Source organism: Cyberlindnera jadinii (assembly GCF_001661405.1).
Source record: "Cyberlindnera jadinii NRRL Y-1542 unplaced genomic scaffold CYBJAscaffold_3, whole genome shotgun sequence".
Lineage (NCBI taxonomy): Eukaryota > Fungi > Ascomycota > Saccharomycetes > Phaffomycetales > Wickerhamomycetaceae > Williopsis > Williopsis jadinii.
The window spans coordinates 439,028-456,047 of record NW_017963654.1 but is presented as its reverse complement, the minus strand read 5'-3'; the positions used below and the strand labels follow the sequence as shown (position 1 = coordinate 456,047).

The following is a 17,020-nucleotide window of genomic DNA, read 5'->3' as shown; positions in this document are numbered from 1 at the left end:
AAGAGAACGCACTTGGTCAAGGGCTCCTCTACGAGAATTGTATTGTTTTCTTCAGCACTTAACCAACACATGTTTTCTACTTTTCAACGTTACGGGCGAGTGGCGTAGTTGGTAGCGCGCCTGCCTTGCAAGCAGGAGGTCATCGGTTCGACTCCGGTCTCGTCCAGATTATTTTTTTTGAAAAATTCACAGGAGAGGGCTATCAACGTTGGCTTGATTTATCAAGAAGCCATGAAATACACACAGAAAGACTGTCTGCTGGCTAATTGAAGCTTTCCTGGAGCTGTTATGTGTTTCTCTCTACTTGAAAAGTATTTGCGTACTAATTGCTTTCATTTTTAAAACTAATATATAGGGAACCAAGGACAATGAAGCTGATGTGAAGCCAAAAGGCCTGGGTCCATGTCTAAGCTGTATGAACAACCATTACACCAGTGGTGGGCGATGTGTAGTATTGGTTCAGTTTGAACGATCAGCACAGCCGAAAACTCCCCATTTAAGCAAGAAGGAGCGTTGAAGTCGGTTAATTCTTTCTCAACAGTGGAATTTCGGGTTTGCCCTTTTCAACCATGGTAGTGATCAGTTCGTAGACAACTTGAGATGCAGCAGTAGCTGTTATTTCAGAGGTATCATATGGTGGTGACACTTCAACAACATCTCCTCCAACAAGGTTGAAGTCCATTCCACGAAGTAGATAGATGACTTCTCGAGGAGTCAATCCACCAGGTTCCATGGTACCTGTTCCTGGTGCGAATCCTGGATCCATGCAATCAACATCGAGCGAGATATAAACTGGATAACCTTCTGGGATTCTGTCCTTGATTTTCTTAAGCACGCTTTCCATAGCTGGGACTCCGTTGATCCAGATGTCATCAGTGCTGAATCTCATCCATCCTTGGCTAGTATCCTCGTGATAATCATCCATATCCTTGCCACCAATACGTGCACGCAAACCAACATGCACATTATAGTCCTCACTGATCAAACCTTCTTCACAAGCCATCCACAGCATTGAGCCATGGGTGAATCTGGTCTTCTCTGAATCCCAATACCCATTCTTCTTGGATGAGTTGTATGTGTCCAAGTGGGCATCAAAATGAATAACAGCAACACGGCCATACACTTTACGAAGTGCCCTTAGATGTGGAAGAATGATGGAATGATCACCACCCAGTGCAATGTATCTTGGAGGATGGTTTGGCATGGATGCAGACTGACGACGCAGAACAAGTTCTTCAAAGGCATCAGTCATTTGCTCTAACGCAACCTCGTTGCACACAGGCGTGACAGGGATATCACCACAATCCATTAAAGTGGCCCACTCCTTGTATGGATTGTAGCCAGCTCTCAGGTTGTACCCACGCTTCTCACTTTGGCGTTGCGAAGCTTGACGAATGGCACTTGGTCCAAATCTTGCACCTGGACGGTAACTGGTTGCAGTATCAAACGGAACACCAATAATACCAATATCAAACTTCTTCTCTGGCTCTAAAAGAGCACGACATGTTTCAAAATGGGCAAAGGTGACAATGCCAGAGAAGCCAGGACCGGCTCCCCACTTGTCTTCGAGGGTAGCCTGGGGGTCTCTCGATGAGGCGGTCATTGTTCTTCTGAGATATGGTGGCCACCATGGGAAAGGGCATTAGATTTCAGCAAAGTCACCCCATGTTATATACATCATGGATGTCCAAAATGGAATTCAATCAACAAAAGAGATAAGGACTTGATACAATGAGAAACAAAGTCTCATCCAATTACGGATTCCAGATTAGGAAGTCTTCGTCCCGGAAAGTAGCCTCCGCAGCTCCCAATGCAGAAAGACCGTTGCACCCCCAATTAGGAAATCGAAGAGAACACCAGCGATACACAACAAACCTCAAGTATCAAAGCGTGGCGCTGTCTGTTCTAAGGAATCTACCAGATTGGTGAAGTAGTAACTCTGGTATCATACACTGAACAAACCATGAGCCAATATTTACATGTCCTTGGATAAATATATATAAAGATTCCCTCTATGACGTTGGCCGCTGATTGTGAGATTGCGGTGCAATAAACCACCAACGATTCCTTCGATGACTGCACCAGAAATCAACAGAGATACTTTCAAGCTGAACAGTGGCTTTCTCATTCCAGCTGTTGCGCTTGGGACTTGGAAATCATCACCGGAAGACTGCTACAACGCCGTCAAGCATGCGTTGAATGTTGGCTACAGACACATCGATACCGCCAGAATTTACTTAAACGAGGCCTCTGTTGGAAAGGCTATCAATGATTTCCTCAAAGAATCTGACGATGTGAAGAGGGAAGATATCTTCGTTACTACCAAGCTATGCCCATGCGATTATCACGACCCTGAAACAGCAATATTGGGCTCCTTAGAAAGACTTCAGCTGGATTACGTTGATCTGTACCTGATGCACCATTCTTTGGCTGAGGTTAGCGGCGAAGGTTTAAAACCAGTTGACGAGGACGGATTCAGAAAGCACATTCCATTTGAAAAGCTCAGCTACGTCGATGCCTACAAGGTAGTGCAAACCTTCGTCAACAAAGGATACACCAGATCTGTAGGTGTTTGTAACTTCAACGTTCCGAAAGTGCAAAGGCTGCTTGAAGTTAGTGAAATACCACCAGCGGTGGTTCAGTGTGAGATTCATCCCTACCTTCCACAGCAGGACTTGGTTGACTTCTGCAAAGAACATGGCATCGTTGTTGAAGCATTCTCGCCTCTTGGATCTACTGGTGCTCCATTGCTTAATGAGCCTATCTTGGTCAGTGTTGCTGAGAAATATCAAGTGTCACCGGCCTGTATTGCCATCAGTTGGGCCATTGCTAGAGGAACAGTGCCACTCCCGAAATCAACTAATGACAGCCGTATTGAGGCTAACTTGAAAACAATCAAGCTCAGTGATCAAGACGTTGAACTCATTAATAACATTAGCAAGACCACCACTAAGAGATATCTCAACTCCAAGTGGCGTATTGACGTCTACTACAGTGATGCAGAGTTCAATCCTGTTAAATAAGGAATATAGAGACCTTCAATAAACCGTTTTTTCCGTGACTCTTCACATTAGTACTAGCTATACCCATTATCTATCGAAAGGCTTGACCTAAGCGATCAACATGTGGCCTCCTTCGGACACTTACCCCAAGTATCCTGCCAACTCCCTACAGTCTCTTGCTCATGTTGAACTTCATTCATATGATAAACACACCAGTCACATTCATCATCACCTCCCCTACATCAACACGTACGTCCTCTTCCCCTTGCTTACGAAGACACTCCTCTAAGAGACGAACTGCTTTTGTAATATGTATTCCCCAGCCTTTGGTGCTGTACTCTTTAAATGCGTCGAGCACCCACGCCTGATAAATAGGATCCGTCGTCTCTATTCCGGCTATCAAAAGTGGGAAAGGCCAAAGCTGAGACCTTGGGTATTGTGAATCCCTGATAGTGTTTAACTTGACTGCAATCTTGATGATCTCTTTCGCAGCATCTTGACAACGCTCATTGGACTTGATATTCGGATGGATCTGCCTGTCTAGTAGGATCACTGCACAGTATACCAGAGCGTTACATATAAGCATTGATGACTGAACGTTCCTACCAGACATTTTGGTGCTCTTGAAAGTCTCATATAACTGTTCATTCTCACTAACCAACTCATCCACTTCTTGTTGAAATGACTCTGGGTCGAACTCTGTCGAATTTCCACACTGATCAAGCCAGTTCCTCAATCTGATGACTCGACCAAGTGTCATTATATTCCTCATGGTGGTGACAAGAATGTGATCTAGTAGCGTGTCATCATCTGTAAAAGATTTAGGATAGTCCTTTCCGAATATGTCACTTGAAACTCCCCTAGTTTGCCATGCAATGTCGGAGGCTTTGTCATCATAAAGCTTTGAAGTTGTCAAGTACACAATATTGACGTTGCGTTGATTCTTTGGTATGATAACATAGTCTGGGAAGCTTATATTCCCAGTAAATAATGAAGATCTTATGTCGATGTGTAATAAGAAATATAGGATCTGATACCCATACGGACTAAGCTGTGGTCTTGAAGACTGATCAATGTCTCCAAAAAAACGTCCAATTTGGAGTTTCGACCACACGTGGCGTAATATTCTCTTTGCTTGTCTGGTCCCCATTGCAATATCAAATTGCAATAAAAAAAAGCAAGTGGTGAGAAGAAGCTCAACATGAACTTTACCACCTATGAACTCTTCACGCATCACAACGTTTAGAGCCTCATTATAGTACTGTTGAGCAACATCCTTTGATGAGCCATTAACAGTGGCATAATGTAGAGCGGTCCACGAAAGTATGGCGTATTTCAATGGCAAGTACTGAGAGGCAAGCCTGCCTCCCATGTATGCGTATATGGTCCAATCTGGGGACTTTAGGGAATAGAACTGACACATGGTCCTGGTGAAATACATTATCAGCCAGAACTCGTTCTGATCGTTGTACGGGGACGTCACATTGTTCCCTTCGCCAGTAATGCGTGGTACTTGATCCCCTTTGGTACCGTCGCTTGAACCAGCGCCTGAACCAGCGCCTTCCGTATTCTGCTTGTCAAACTCCTCGTCATAAAAATCAAAGTTCTTATCAACTGATGGTTCTTCAAGACCAGGTAACCCATACGCCCCCGGTGAGCGGATCAAGCTGCACATCTCCTGTGTGAATATCAACGGCATGTTCAGCATTTGCTCGTAATTGTCGGAAGGACTCACGGTTTGTTCTGTCTTGCGTCGTTTTGGTTTGGAGCTGAACACTGAAGTTCCCGGTATCGCAGGACGGCCATTTTGAAGGAGGTCGATGGTCTCTGAAGTTTGATCCACAAACTTGATGTCCTTGTTTGCAGGTGCCTTTCCTGTTTTATCTTTTAGCATTCAACGTGTCCTGTCGCTGACGAAACGTATCCTAACAGTAGGCAAAAGTGGCGTCTTGTCCGACTTTTTTATACTCTTATCGACTATGCAAGCTCGGTTTTAAACTTTCAGATCTATCCATTAAATATGCATGTCCATGTCTTATGATACGCTCGCCCTTTGCTCTTGATAGCTCATGCTCTTGTATAGAAATCAAGCGAATGAAAGGCGAAATGGAGGATTTGATGAGTCTGAAGCCTTACAGTTTGCCTTAAGAACACGAGGCCGAAGAGATGGGAAGAGATGGGGCGAGTGGATGCGGTGTTGTCGGAGAACGAGCAAGTTGCTGTGGACAGGAGTTAACAGGCCATCCGGAGGTTCTTTTAGCGTATTACATAGGTGACACTCGTCAAGATAGCACTCTCGGAAGTGCTCGAATTGGCCGATAGCAAAGTTTGAAGATAGCGCATCCATCATCATCACTATGCCTACATGTCAAATGGAGTGCCCTTTTTAGAGCCGTTAAGGTATAAATATCTCTTCATCGCGCTCAAATGCACAGAGGAGCTCAGTGGAGGAAGTGGTTAGCGAGTTCATTCATAGCCTCGTGATTCCGCTCGGCGTTGGAACCTTCGGAATATTATCCTAGAAGTTCGTCAACAGAAGATCTTCATAAAAGCCGGAATCTAGAGACGGCACAGCATTCAGAGTATCTGCATCTATTTGTAGTCCGAAAACCAATTGCAACACCACCACCAGCAATTCTTGTCACATTGAACTATCTGACCTTTGTGTTGCTCTCTTCCCTTAAACTGATGGTATATGTTTACATCGTTGAGTAGCCTCCCAATTCTGAATAGGCTTCTGGTGCGCGTGCGTTTCACACAATCTTCGGATCATTTCCAGATCGGGAACGGCATCTATTTCCTAATCCAGATTAGGAATGATGAACACACATCTCTCGATTGAAGCACTACGCTCAAATTAGAGACTTTACTACGAGCCCATTGTGCTATTGGCCTCGATTATATATTATGAGCGACCGAAGCCGAAGATGCCTTAGATCGAGATGATTTGAACTCCATAGCAACCACAACAGCTACAACAACCACAGCAACCACAACAGCTACACCAACTACAACAACAAGAGATGTCTGAATTGAAATTTGACAAAGAACAAGTTCTTTCCAATGCAAAGCATATGGCTGGTGTCTACCGTCCACCTTCTGCGATTGTTGTGAAAGGTGAAGGGTCGTACCTTTGGGACTTGGATGGAAAGAGATATGTCGACTTCTATGCCGGAATTGCTGTCAATTCATTGGGACACTGTGATCCTGAGGTCTCCAAGATCATAGCAGATCAGTCCAGCACTCTGCTACATTCATCCGTGGCGTATCCTAGTCCATGGCCATATGCGCTTGCTGCTCTTCTTGTCGAGAAGACCAAGGAGTCTGGTGGAATGTACAATGCCTCCAATGTCTTCTTTGGGAACTCTGGTGCAGAAGCTAACGAGGCTGCTTTGAAATTTGCTCGTAGATGGGGTAAGTCGATCTCTCCAGACAAGACTGAAATCATTTGCTTCAATTCTTCATTCCATGGAAGAACTTTTGGTGCTCTCAGTGTCACATCCAACGTCAACTACCAAGCTCCATTTGCACCTTTGGTTCCTGGTGTTAAAACTGCAACTGTTGGTGACATTAAATCTGTGGAAGACGTGATTTCTGACAAGACATGTGCTGTCATTATTGAGCCACTACAAGGTGAAGGTGGAATTAGACCAGTTGATCCGGCTTTCTTGCTAGCTTTGAAGGGCGTTTGTAAGAAATACAAAGCAGCTCTGATCTATGACGAAGTTCAATGTGGTATGGGACGTTCCGGTACTTTGTGGGTCCATTCAAAGCTTCCAAAAGAAGCCCATCCCGACATCTTCACTTCTGCTAAAGCTTTAGCTAACGGCTGTCCTATCAGTGCTACCGTTGTCAGCCCTGAAATCAATGCTGCCCTTCGTCCTGCTGACCATGGCTGTACATTTGGTGGTAACCCTCTTTCAACTCGTGTTGCTGGACATGTTCTCAACAGAATTTCCGATCCTAAGTTCCTGGAAGGTGTCCAGAAGAAGTCCGAGCTTCTCTGGTCCAAGTTGTCTAGTTTACAACAAAAGTATCCTAAACAAATCAAAGAAATTCGTGGTCAAGGTTTGATGTTGGGTGTTGAACTTACTATCGATGCAAAAGAGGTTATCGTAAAAGCAAGATCGCTTGGTCTTTGTACAATTGCCGTCGCAGGAAATGTCATCAGATTCCTTCCAGCATTAAACATTCCAGATGAAGTTATCCTTGAAGGTGTGGCAATTTTGGAACAAACATTTGATGAAATGTTTGGTGAGAATTCATCAGCTTAAAACTTGGGGCACGTTTCATTAGATATGACTCCCGTTTTCACGTCCTGTCTTTGCAATCTATGTGTTACAAGTGGTTGAATTGAGTATCTGGTGCATTGCTTCTGTCCTCATTGTAGCTGTTAACTTTTAATTGGTATCGAGTTAAAACGCATCGCCTGTCTGTTAACTCCACCGTTCTTCAATTAGAAAGATAACAGTCCTACACACACCAATCACTACGTCTCAACTGATTCATGTCCATGAGATAACAATGCCCCTAATACGCACTTTTGTAGGTCTGAGGTTCCATTTTTAGAACAAATGTGTGGCAGTTCAAGCTACAGATGGATAAATTAATAAAGATCATTTAAGATTCAAAATTGCTCTATTGAAATACACGCCTGTTCTTTCCCTATCCAGCAAGGATTTGAGGTGATTCAACCTCACGCCACAGCGTATAGCAAATCACAATGTGTAACGGAATAGAGGATTCTCCTTATCAGTGAGATCGGCAAACTCGATATTGTCGATATTCTTTGCATCCTTTTCGATCTCAGGATTCTCCTGGAGATTCTTCTCATTCTTAAGATTTCTGCGGTAATACTCCCACCAAATCAACAAGAGGAACACAAGACTTGCAGCATAGCAAACAACAATAGCCACCTTTCCGCCAGCATACCCTGGAGCTTGCGACTCAATGAATGTCTGTGGACCAATCACCAGCCCTGCAGAGTACCCAATAAGGAAAATAGCATCCATAACAGCCTTCTTTGTAGCACCACCAGTGTTACTGGAGAAACAGGATAGACATTGAACCATACTCACTGGATTCAAACTCTGGAGGTAGAACCCAGCTAGTTTAGTTTGGTTATTTTGACCAAAGGCAAGTAGACAAGCAGCTAAGATACAGAACACTGTCGAAATCACAGAAACGAACATACGAGAATCCCATATTTTCAGGCCTACCCACACGAATAAAGGACACCCGACAGCAACGATTGCACCGTTTGGCATTTTCATAAGCATGGATTCCTTTGTAGTGAACCCGAAGTCATCGTTCAAAAGAATTGATCCGAATGAGCCAAGGGAACCTGACGGGATATCGGATGAGACACCATAGAAGAAATAGTACCAAGTGACAACGTCCGTAAGAGCCTCTTTGATTTGGTATGGTTTGACCTTCTTGGAACCAAATCCCTGTTGGTTTGCTCTTAAACGCTCAACAAGACGGGCCTTCTCCTCGTCGTTAAGAAACCAGGCCTTTGAAGGATCATCTGGGACATGAATCACAAAGAGAATAACAATGAACATCGAAATCGCACCGATGATGTAAAAGTTAAGTCTCCAAGGTTCAATGGAGTATGAGTCTTCATACTCAACCATCGCGTAACCAATACAGTTCATGATGATTGTTGCCAAACCATTGGCACAAAACCATAAAGTTGTTCTCATGAACTGCTCGCCAGCCCTGTAGTACTGACCTGTAATCATCACTAAGGCTGGATTGATGGAAGATTCGAGCATACCAAGGAGAACTCTCAAGACCATCAAGCCAGCGTACGATTTAACAGCACCATGTAGGATCAGCAAAAGAGACCATAAAATAGCAAAGACACCAAGGGTCTTCACAAGGGGGAATCTCTGGAGCAGCAAACTCGCTGGGAGCTCGAAGGCCAGGTAACCCAAATAGAAACCAGAAGTTCCCCAAGAATATTGATCACCATGCATTCCGAGGGCACTACGGATTCCAAGAATGGCAGAAGTACTCAGTGCACTTTTGTCCATATACATGGCAACGTTCAAAAGCATAAGCACTGGCATAAGGTAGAAATCGAGCTTTCTGCGCAATTTCTTATCCTTCTCTTCATCATACTCAACCTTGTTATCAAGCGCAAACTTCATAGCAGGGTCGACATCGGTTGTAATCTCAACCGGCTCACCACCAGCACTGGTGATGGTGGCAAGCACCTGGTGCGTGTTCATGTTATCTGACGAGAAAACACTGACATGACTGACAATAGTGTCAATCATATTCTTTTGATCGTGACTCATTGTTTCTCCATGGGTTTGAAAGCTGGTCCATTGAAGTCTGATTGATGGTTCTTGATATCGCTTTATAAAGGGAACTGATGAAGCTGGATGTCTTATCTCAATACGTAGATCTGGAAGATATCATACCATAGCTTATCAGAAGGCTTGTCGTACTACTTCTCGTAGCAATATTTCGATATCGACAAAGAGTAAATACCCGTACCTGAGCGAACATCTTACATATGCTTATCTGACGAGCTGCAGCGCCTCGGGCTCAAACCTTCTGCACGTGCCCCAATTGGGAAAGACGCCGCAACCCCGATCCGGAAGACTTCCCTTTACGGAAATCGACTTGTTGCCCTCTTTAAGCTGTGAGTATTCTGCTTTGAGATGAAGACGAAGAAGGCCTCGCAGGTTCTTTCCTCATTCCCAACGTAGAAGTGACTGTTTGCGATGATGGCGTTGAGTGAAGAAAAGGTACTATAGATTATATCTGTTAAAAGATTCGCCAATGAAGGCGAAACTGGGCTTTCTACTGTGACGTTTGAAGCTATCAAAATCAACATTCTCTTGGCTCATGATGTTGGACTATATCAAAGAGGTCTGGAAATGCCAGGCTCAGACATGTCGTGCCTACAAATGGTCTGACAGTGATCTGGAGGACAGGGTTGCCAATGATGCTAGAGTTGACCCTCAAAAGAGGCTTTTGACTCCCTTTCTGTTTGACAAAACTGTTACACCAATTCCATGTGATGACTCTGAGCGTTCTGAGTTCCCGTTCCAGTCCACAAACTTCATATCCGAAACCTTCTTCAGCTGGTGCAATCCTGCTCTCAAAGTTGGGTACGTTAGAACATTATACCCTGAGGACATGTACAAGATCTCCCCAGGGTCGAAGAACGATGTTCAGTTGTTGGCTGATAAGTTTAACGAGGTTTTGGAGAAGCGAAAACTAAGATCTGAGTCAGACTACTTGAAGACACACGGCATGGAAGACACTCCTTCTAATAGGGAGTCTCTTTCGAAGGACCCGAACTTTCAGTATTCAAAGTACCTTGTCGCTCTCTCCCTGCTTGAGGTGTTCAGAAGTCGTTTCATCTTTTGTCTCTTGATTAGAGTTGCAGGTGACTTAGCAGCAGGTCTGAACACTCTTCAAGTCCGGAAGATTGTGTCCATTGTTGGTAATCATTCCAAAGATCAGCATACAACAAACGAAGGTTATGGTTATGCCGTTGGTATCTCCCTCGTTGTAATGTTCCAAGGTCTAGCGTATTGTCACTATTTCCATTCTAGTCAGTTCTGTGGTGGAGAGATTAGAAGTGTTCTTAGTAAGGTCCTCTTGGATAAGTCTTTTACCATCAACCGTGATGGTAGAAGCCGCTATCCGCCATCCCAGGTTACATCCTTGCTTGCAAATGATCTTTCCAAGATTGAACTTGCCATTTGGTTCTTTGGCTTCATCACTAATTTGCCCCTTGGCCTGGCACTTACCATCATTCTGCTTACAGTGAATCTGGGAGGTGCATCATTGACTGGTATTGCTTACTTCTTGATTGTAACTGCCATAACTAGTGTCTTGACTAAACACTTCATGAAGAACCGTATCGTGGCCAACATAGCGACTGATAATCGTATAAGATGTATCAAAGAGGTTCTAGCTAGCATCAAAATCATAAAGTACTTTGCTTGGGAAATCCCTTACAGCAGATTGCTTGCGGAGTACAGATCATCAGAGATGGCACAAATTCTTCGCATTCAGTTCATCAGGAATGTGATTGTTAGTGTTGTGGTGACCTTACCAAATGTTTCGGCCATGATCAGTTTCTTGGTTATGTTTGGAGCTAACCATGGACATTTGAGTGCCACTTCTAATATATTTTCATCCGTATCGCTGTATAACACGCTGACAGGATATGTGTCTCAATTCCCTTCAGCCCTGAACACCGCTGGTGATGCTATCGTTGCTCTTAAACGTATTCAAGAATTTCTTCTCTTTGAAGATGAGAAACAAGATCCTGGCCATCGTATGATTCCTGGAAATGCTTCTAAGAATTCCATTGAGATTGAGCATGGGTTCTTCGATTGGAATGCTGTAAAAGATGACAACTTATCCGTGGAATCTGACACCAAGGACGATCAAACTGGAAGCTGTCAAATTCAGTGGGATGAAAAAGAAGAGGAATCACACGGAAAGAATACTCATCAATTCCAGGGTCTGAAGGACGTGAACCTTTCTATAAAGCAAGGTGAATTCGTCGTGGTTACAGGACCGATTGGAACTGGTAAGTCCTCTCTTCTTAATGCAATAAAGGGAGCCATGCCTAGGACAAAAGGGTTGGTCACTATCGCAGGTGATGCCACTCTTTGTAGTGACCCTTGGATTCAGAACACTACTGTTGAAGGTAACATACTCTTTGGAAGTGAACAGGATCGTCAAAAGTATAACAAAGTTGTCGATGCATGTGCTCTTGCGTCGGACTTCGACATGCTTCCTGCTGGTGATCAGACTGAAATTGGAGAAAGAGGTGTTAACCTTTCTGGTGGTCAAAAGGCACGTATTAACCTTGCTCGTGCTGTTTACCATGTATATGGTGATGATGATAGAAATATCATTCTTTTGGATGACGTTCTTAGTGCTGTTGATCCTAAGGTCGGTCGTCATATCGTCAACGAGTGTATTCTGGGACTATTGGATGGTAAGACAAGGATATTGGCTACACATCAGCTATCTCTTATCGATTCAGCTAACCGTATCATTTTCATAAATAATGACGGAACGGTGGATGTGGGTTCTCATGATGAGCTGACAGGGCGTAATGCTGAATTTGCTAGATTGATGGAATTTCAACTGGAAACATCAGAAAACGAAGATTCTGATGAAGATGATACTGATACTGATGATGATGATACTGATGATGTTTCGCTAGTAGATGTTCCAGATGAAAAAAGTTGTATTTCCAAAATGGATATGGAGGATTTGAAAGTGATTCGCTGTCAAACATCCAAGGCTGAGTATGAGGAAAAAACAGCTGGTGTACTCATGTCTGAGGAGTCTAGAAAAGTGAATGGGATTCCTTTGCGTATTCTTTTGATGTACCTCAGAGAGGGGTGTGGTAAGTATGGAATCAAGTTTTTGGTACCAAGCTTGATTGCCAGTATGACTTGTACCACATTCTGTATGTTATTTCAAAATATTTGGTTATCCTTTTGGAGTTCTGATCACTTTTCTGGTCGCTCAAATGGGTTTTATGCTGGACTTTATGTTCTGTTCACGGTGCTTTTTGTTCTGAGTGCATGCTGGCAATTCTGTACTGTGGTGTACATTTGTAACACTTCATCAAAGAACCTTAACATCAAGGCTATGCACAGAATCATGTACGCACCAATGTCATTCTTTGATACTACACCAATGGGAAGAATTATAAACAGATTCACTAAGGATACGGATACTTTGGACAATTCAATTGCGGAACAGGCTAGGTTATTCTGTTATGGCTGTTTCAACATGGGCGGAATTCTGATCATGTGCTGTGTCTTTCTTCCGTGGTTTGCCATTGTTGTGCCATTTGTATTGCTTGTTAGTTATATTTGTTTCTCTTATTACCAGGCATCTGCAAGAGAAATAAAGCGTATTGAGGGTATCCAACGGTCTGTTGTTTTCGCAACCTTTGATGAGGTATTACAAGGCCTGGCTACTATTAAGTTTTACGATATGGAAAAGGTCTTTATGAGAAAGAATGCCAAACTTATCAATAAACAAAATGAGGCATACTACTTATCCAATGGTATGCAGAGATGGCTTGTTGCTAGACTGGTGGTTTGTTCTGCTGCTATGAATCTGATTATCGAAACTTTGTGTGTCAGCAATGTTTTCAATATCAGCGCTGCAAGTTCAGGTCTGTTGATCTCTTACTTGGTTTCATTTTCCACTCAGCTTGTTTCAACTTCTAGATCGATGGGTCAGCTTGAGCAGTTTCTCTCTTCTGCGGAAAGGGTTGCTGAATATTCTATGGAACTTCCACAAGAAGCAGCCTACAATTCATCAACAGAAACCACGCCAGCCGAATCTTGGCCAGAACGGGGTGAGATTGTATTCAAGAATCTTTCTATGAGATACAGACCATCTCTTCCTTATGTCCTTAATAACTTCTCTGCACATATAAAACCAGGTGAAAAGGTTGGTATATGTGGAAGAACAGGTGCTGGTAAATCAACTATCATGACTGCTCTGTACCGTATCTGTGAGCCAGAGAAAGGTACTATTGAAATCGACGGTATAAACACGCTTCAAATCGGATTGTACGATCTACGTTCGAATCTAACCATTATTCCACAAGAGCCAGTGTTATTCAGAGGTACTATTCGTCAAAACTTGGATCCTTTCAACACCACCAGCGACGAAAAGTTATATGAGGCATTGATCAAGGCTGGTTGTATCACTGCTTCAGAACTGAAAGATATTGGTACTTCAAGCCATGACCTGATGTTCCATCTTGACAGTTTTGTTGAGGATAACGGTGCTAATTACTCACTTGGTCAAAGACAAGTTCTCGCTCTTTGTCGTGCTCTGATTAAAAAGACAAAGATTCTGATTCTGGATGAAGCTACATCAAATATGGACTATGAAACTGATGCACGTATTCAGAATATCATCAAAAGAGAATTCACCGACTGTACCATCTTGAGTATTGCACACAGGCTGAAAACTATTGTGAATTATGACCGTATTTTGGTGATGGACAAAGGTCGGTGTGTTGAATTTGATACACCTTGGACTTTGTTCAATTCAAAAGATAGTATATTCCGCTCTATGTGTGACAAATCTCATATTGTATCTTCAGATTTCGATAGCAGAGAGTGAATACTTAACAAAGAAATATATAAAATCTTATTCTATACAGATACTAATTAAAGAGATGTTAAAAGTGCTATGTACATAAATTTCGACTTCCAGATTCAAAAGTGTGACCAAGTCCAGCCTGTTTTGACAACATCATCTCAGTAGTTTGAGCTTTCTGGACAGTTTTCTCATATGTTTCGTAGTCTTTGAGGTTATTTGGACTTTGAATGAGGCCGAAGATGGGTTTTTTCTCATAAAATCGCAGATACTCCAGGAGTTACATGGAAATTCAATAGCTTAGGAGATTAGGTTTCATGGGAATATGTTTCTTCAAACAGTGACAACGTTTCAAATCGAATTTCCGACTGGAATTGCCTAGTAGTGTGCAATTACGTCGTTCTTTGTTCATGGATTTATTTATTTTAGGTGCCAACTTCGTGCAACCAGAAATCTCCATAAAATCTTCAAATACTGTTGAGAGCCCTGCACCACCCAGCAATTGAACGAGATACATCTCTAAACAAATTGATAGTAATAGGAAATACATGAGACTTCCACATCCACATTGATTGGTAAATCACTTGGGCAAATCCATTTCCGTCTTTGAGCAATTTGTCTCATTCGAAGCCAAGATCAAAAGAAAATGTTTTCTGTTTTTAAACTCGCCAACCATTTGACGGCTGAATAAACCATGTACTCGACTATAGAGGATGTATACTAGTAATGGCTTGAATTTTGTTCGAATCTGGTTCAAATCCAAGTTCATACAGTCTCCATATCACCTGAGATGTACTTTTAAACTCACTTAGACAACCAAGTACCAATATTTCTCCTCCTTTTTAGTGTTTTAGAAACTCCTATACGAAGTACTTGCTGCAGCCATATAACTAGTGTCTTTTTTCTATCCCAACCATTATTGTAGACTAGTGTATAATGTCAAAGGGGATATGATGGCTCAAAATTTCTAGGGCTTTCGAGCATTCATTTGATTTTGATCAGTTCAGTCATCTCCCTTGGCCAAAGGAATTGCAGCTTGTGAAATCTTTCTATCTACAATGTACGGACAAAAACAAGCACTCAAATACTTAACATGATCATTTTGATTAGAAGGTGGTAGCACCCTTCAGCACAAAAAGTAAAGCTCCTGTGATGGAAATATTAAACCCACTGTTCATTACATATATTGTCATCTAGGTTATCTTCTTGTTCTAATAAGATTTTGACTCGATTTTAACTCTTATAGTAATTATTTTTCTATAGAAATGGTTTTCTCTACTTCTCAACTTTTCTGACATTTTCCTCTGGAATATTTTCTTGAGAAAAAACAATAATGCCATTATTCTATTTTCATATATTATAATTTTATAGCTGTCAATAGACTATTGTCACATAGTTAGAGAAAGCTATCCATTAAAGATATATTATTTCATATTTTTAACTAACAATTTGAAGTAGATATAAACTTCAAACTGATCATGACATATATAAGAAGATGTCCAAATTGGAAATGCGAAGCGATGGTGTTTGGATGAATATGCAAGCGAAGGGCTACAAATGTTGCCCAAAAAGGTGCCCTTTTGAAGACTTTTGCGCCAAATGCAAAACTGTTGTCAGGGCACGAAAAGGCACAGCAAAATGCCAGCAAAGCTGATTTGTAGCAGGAAAAGTGTCCGATATGGGCAATTCAAGCCCTTCCCACAGGGAAAATTTTACGAAGCATACAACGGACATTTGACAAGCTCCTTATCTCGCTCATATTGGCTACCATTTAGTCCGGAAGGGACCAGACGTTCATCTCATCATGAGCCAGTGATAGATCATCCACTCACCACCCGTCGTTCACGCAGCTGGAAGGCGTATGTCTTTACCACCTTGCCCAGGCACGCATGTAACCACGAAACACATCGCTGAGTTCATCGACATCTACTCCAAAAACACTCGTGAATTGTCACATCTTGTCCTCCAGTTCATTTTGTTTTCTCCCTAATCCACAAGTTTTTGGCCTTCAAATGTCAAGTCACGAGGATACGCCTCTTGAGAATGACTGAAGAGTACACGAGCAAGACATGCACTGGCTGTGGGACAATAAATGCCACATTGTCTCTGGCTGGCCTACCGCACATTTCACTGTGCCTCGTGCAAATTGTTTGTTCACCGCAACATCAACGGTGCGCGCAACACCCTCATCAAATGTCGCATCTCAGTAAGACACACACATGGAGTGTGTTCATGCTCCGATAAAGAAATTACTATCTCTGTTCTGTTTCTAAGGAGCACAGAAGGGTATGATCATGAATGGCAACCCTACTTGACTTTAAAAGCTCACAACCCCTTGTGCATACGCATTATACAGTTCTACATGTCAACGGTATCTGTCAAGCTACCGATACCAAAAAAATACACAACATACACATAGCTCATAGATCAGCATGACTTGACTCTCAAACTGCAGTGATTGTGTCTACAGAATTGCCTCCAAGTGTTCTCCATAAACGCAATTCGTAGAAGCTCAAGTATCAATTCTTCTAACATCGGCTATATTGCGTTTCCGAGGTAACCACCGGCAATGGGGTTATGCGGCGCTTACCACCTTTGGAATACAAAAGTTTAAAATGCAGTGAATCACAATGGTTCTAATTAGGAAAAAAAAGACAACACAGAACAACATCGTCTTGATAGGCTTGGTGTAAACAAAGACATCACATTCGAGAGGAGGGCGTCCCTTGTTCTTGTTCATCAAGGCGGCTAGTACCTTTATCAGGGTGGGTTCTGCTCTAGCAAAAGGAAGAAATAACGTACGAGTTATCAAACCGAACTCATCGGATGTCATCGAAGACGAAGATTGGCGCCTCATCAGCTATGGAGATTTCGAATGGGGTAAGGCCCTCACTAAA

The 17,020-nt window shown here is 42.6% G+C and overlaps 8 protein-coding genes and 1 non-coding gene across 9 annotated transcripts; 6 read left to right on the top strand and 3 right to left on the bottom strand.

The window, feature by feature from the left end:
- Window positions 1-93: 93 nt before the first annotated feature.
- Window positions 94-166, top strand: CYBJADRAFT_t59. The gene has a single exon. It is a non-coding gene; the product is annotated as a tRNA-Ala (tRNA).
- A 146-nt stretch (window positions 167-312) lies between these two features.
- On the bottom strand, window positions 313-1,702 carry CYBJADRAFT_166556 (agmatinase). The gene has a single exon (XM_020214536.1). The coding sequence runs from the start codon at window positions 1,601-1,603 to the stop codon at window positions 524-526; it is 1,080 nt and encodes a 359-aa protein (XP_020071817.1). The 5' UTR covers window positions 1,604-1,702; the 3' UTR covers window positions 313-523.
- Window positions 1,703-2,072: 370 nt separating this feature from the next.
- On the top strand, window positions 2,073-3,023 carry CYBJADRAFT_188950 (aldo/keto reductase family protein; the record flags this gene model as incomplete). The annotated part of the gene is made up of 1 exon (XM_020217324.1): window positions 2,073-3,023. One exon carries the CDS (start codon window positions 2,073-2,075, stop codon window positions 3,021-3,023), a length of 951 nt encoding a protein of 316 aa, XP_020071816.1.
- CYBJADRAFT_166555 (uncharacterized protein) lies at window positions 3,003-5,192 on the bottom strand. Its single transcript, XM_020214535.1, has one exon. It carries the CDS (start codon window positions 4,894-4,896, stop codon window positions 3,199-3,201), a length of 1,698 nt encoding a protein of 565 aa, XP_020071815.1. The 5' UTR covers window positions 4,897-5,192; the 3' UTR covers window positions 3,003-3,198.
- Window positions 5,193-5,826: 634 nt separating this feature from the next.
- On the top strand, window positions 5,827-7,654 carry CYBJADRAFT_166554 (aspartate aminotransferase family protein). Its single transcript, XM_020214534.1, has one exon. It carries the CDS (start codon window positions 6,026-6,028, stop codon window positions 7,274-7,276), a length of 1,251 nt encoding a protein of 416 aa, XP_020071814.1. The 5' UTR covers window positions 5,827-6,025; the 3' UTR covers window positions 7,277-7,654.
- A 33-nt stretch (window positions 7,655-7,687) lies between these two features.
- DAL5 (allantoate permease) lies at window positions 7,688-9,368 on the bottom strand. The gene has a single exon (XM_020217076.1). The coding sequence runs from the start codon at window positions 9,305-9,307 to the stop codon at window positions 7,721-7,723; it is 1,587 nt and encodes a 528-aa protein (XP_020071813.1). The 5' UTR covers window positions 9,308-9,368; the 3' UTR covers window positions 7,688-7,720.
- Window positions 9,369-9,703: 335 nt separating this feature from the next.
- On the top strand, window positions 9,704-14,202 carry CYBJADRAFT_166552 (P-loop containing nucleoside triphosphate hydrolase protein). Its single transcript, XM_020214533.1, has one exon. The coding sequence runs from the start codon at window positions 9,864-9,866 to the stop codon at window positions 14,145-14,147; it is 4,284 nt and encodes a 1,427-aa protein (XP_020071812.1). The 5' UTR covers window positions 9,704-9,863; the 3' UTR covers window positions 14,148-14,202.
- A 1,319-nt stretch (window positions 14,203-15,521) lies between these two features.
- On the top strand, window positions 15,522-16,171 carry CYBJADRAFT_166549 (uncharacterized protein). The gene has a single exon (XM_020214532.1). It carries the CDS (start codon window positions 15,762-15,764, stop codon window positions 16,035-16,037), a length of 276 nt encoding a protein of 91 aa, XP_020071811.1. The 5' UTR covers window positions 15,522-15,761; the 3' UTR covers window positions 16,038-16,171.
- On the top strand, window positions 16,127-16,746 carry CYBJADRAFT_61656 (uncharacterized protein). The gene has a single exon (XM_020217825.1). It carries the CDS (start codon window positions 16,216-16,218, stop codon window positions 16,540-16,542), a length of 327 nt encoding a protein of 108 aa, XP_020071810.1. The 5' UTR covers window positions 16,127-16,215; the 3' UTR covers window positions 16,543-16,746.
- Window positions 16,747-17,020: the final 274 nt, after the last annotated feature.

What these genes read in the sequence shown, in the direction of transcription:
- CYBJADRAFT_166556 (XM_020214536.1), bottom strand. Translation starts at nt 1,603, where the DNA reads ATGACCGCCTCATCGAGAGACCCCCAGGCTACCCTCGAAGACAAGTGG.
- CYBJADRAFT_166554 (XM_020214534.1), top strand. Translation starts at nt 6,026, where the DNA reads ATGTCTGAATTGAAATTTGACAAAGAACAAGTTCTTTCCAATGCAAAG.
- CYBJADRAFT_166552 (XM_020214533.1), top strand. Translation starts at nt 9,864, where the DNA reads ATGATGTTGGACTATATCAAAGAGGTCTGGAAATGCCAGGCTCAGACA.
- CYBJADRAFT_61656 (XM_020217825.1), top strand. Translation starts at nt 16,216, where the DNA reads ATGCCACATTGTCTCTGGCTGGCCTACCGCACATTTCACTGTGCCTCG.
- DAL5 (XM_020217076.1), bottom strand. Translation starts at nt 9,307, where the DNA reads ATGAGTCACGATCAAAAGAATATGATTGACACTATTGTCAGTCATGTC.
- CYBJADRAFT_166549 (XM_020214532.1), top strand. Translation starts at nt 15,762, where the DNA reads ATGCCAGCAAAGCTGATTTGTAGCAGGAAAAGTGTCCGATATGGGCAA.
- CYBJADRAFT_166555 (XM_020214535.1), bottom strand. Translation starts at nt 4,896, where the DNA reads ATGCTAAAAGATAAAACAGGAAAGGCACCTGCAAACAAGGACATCAAG.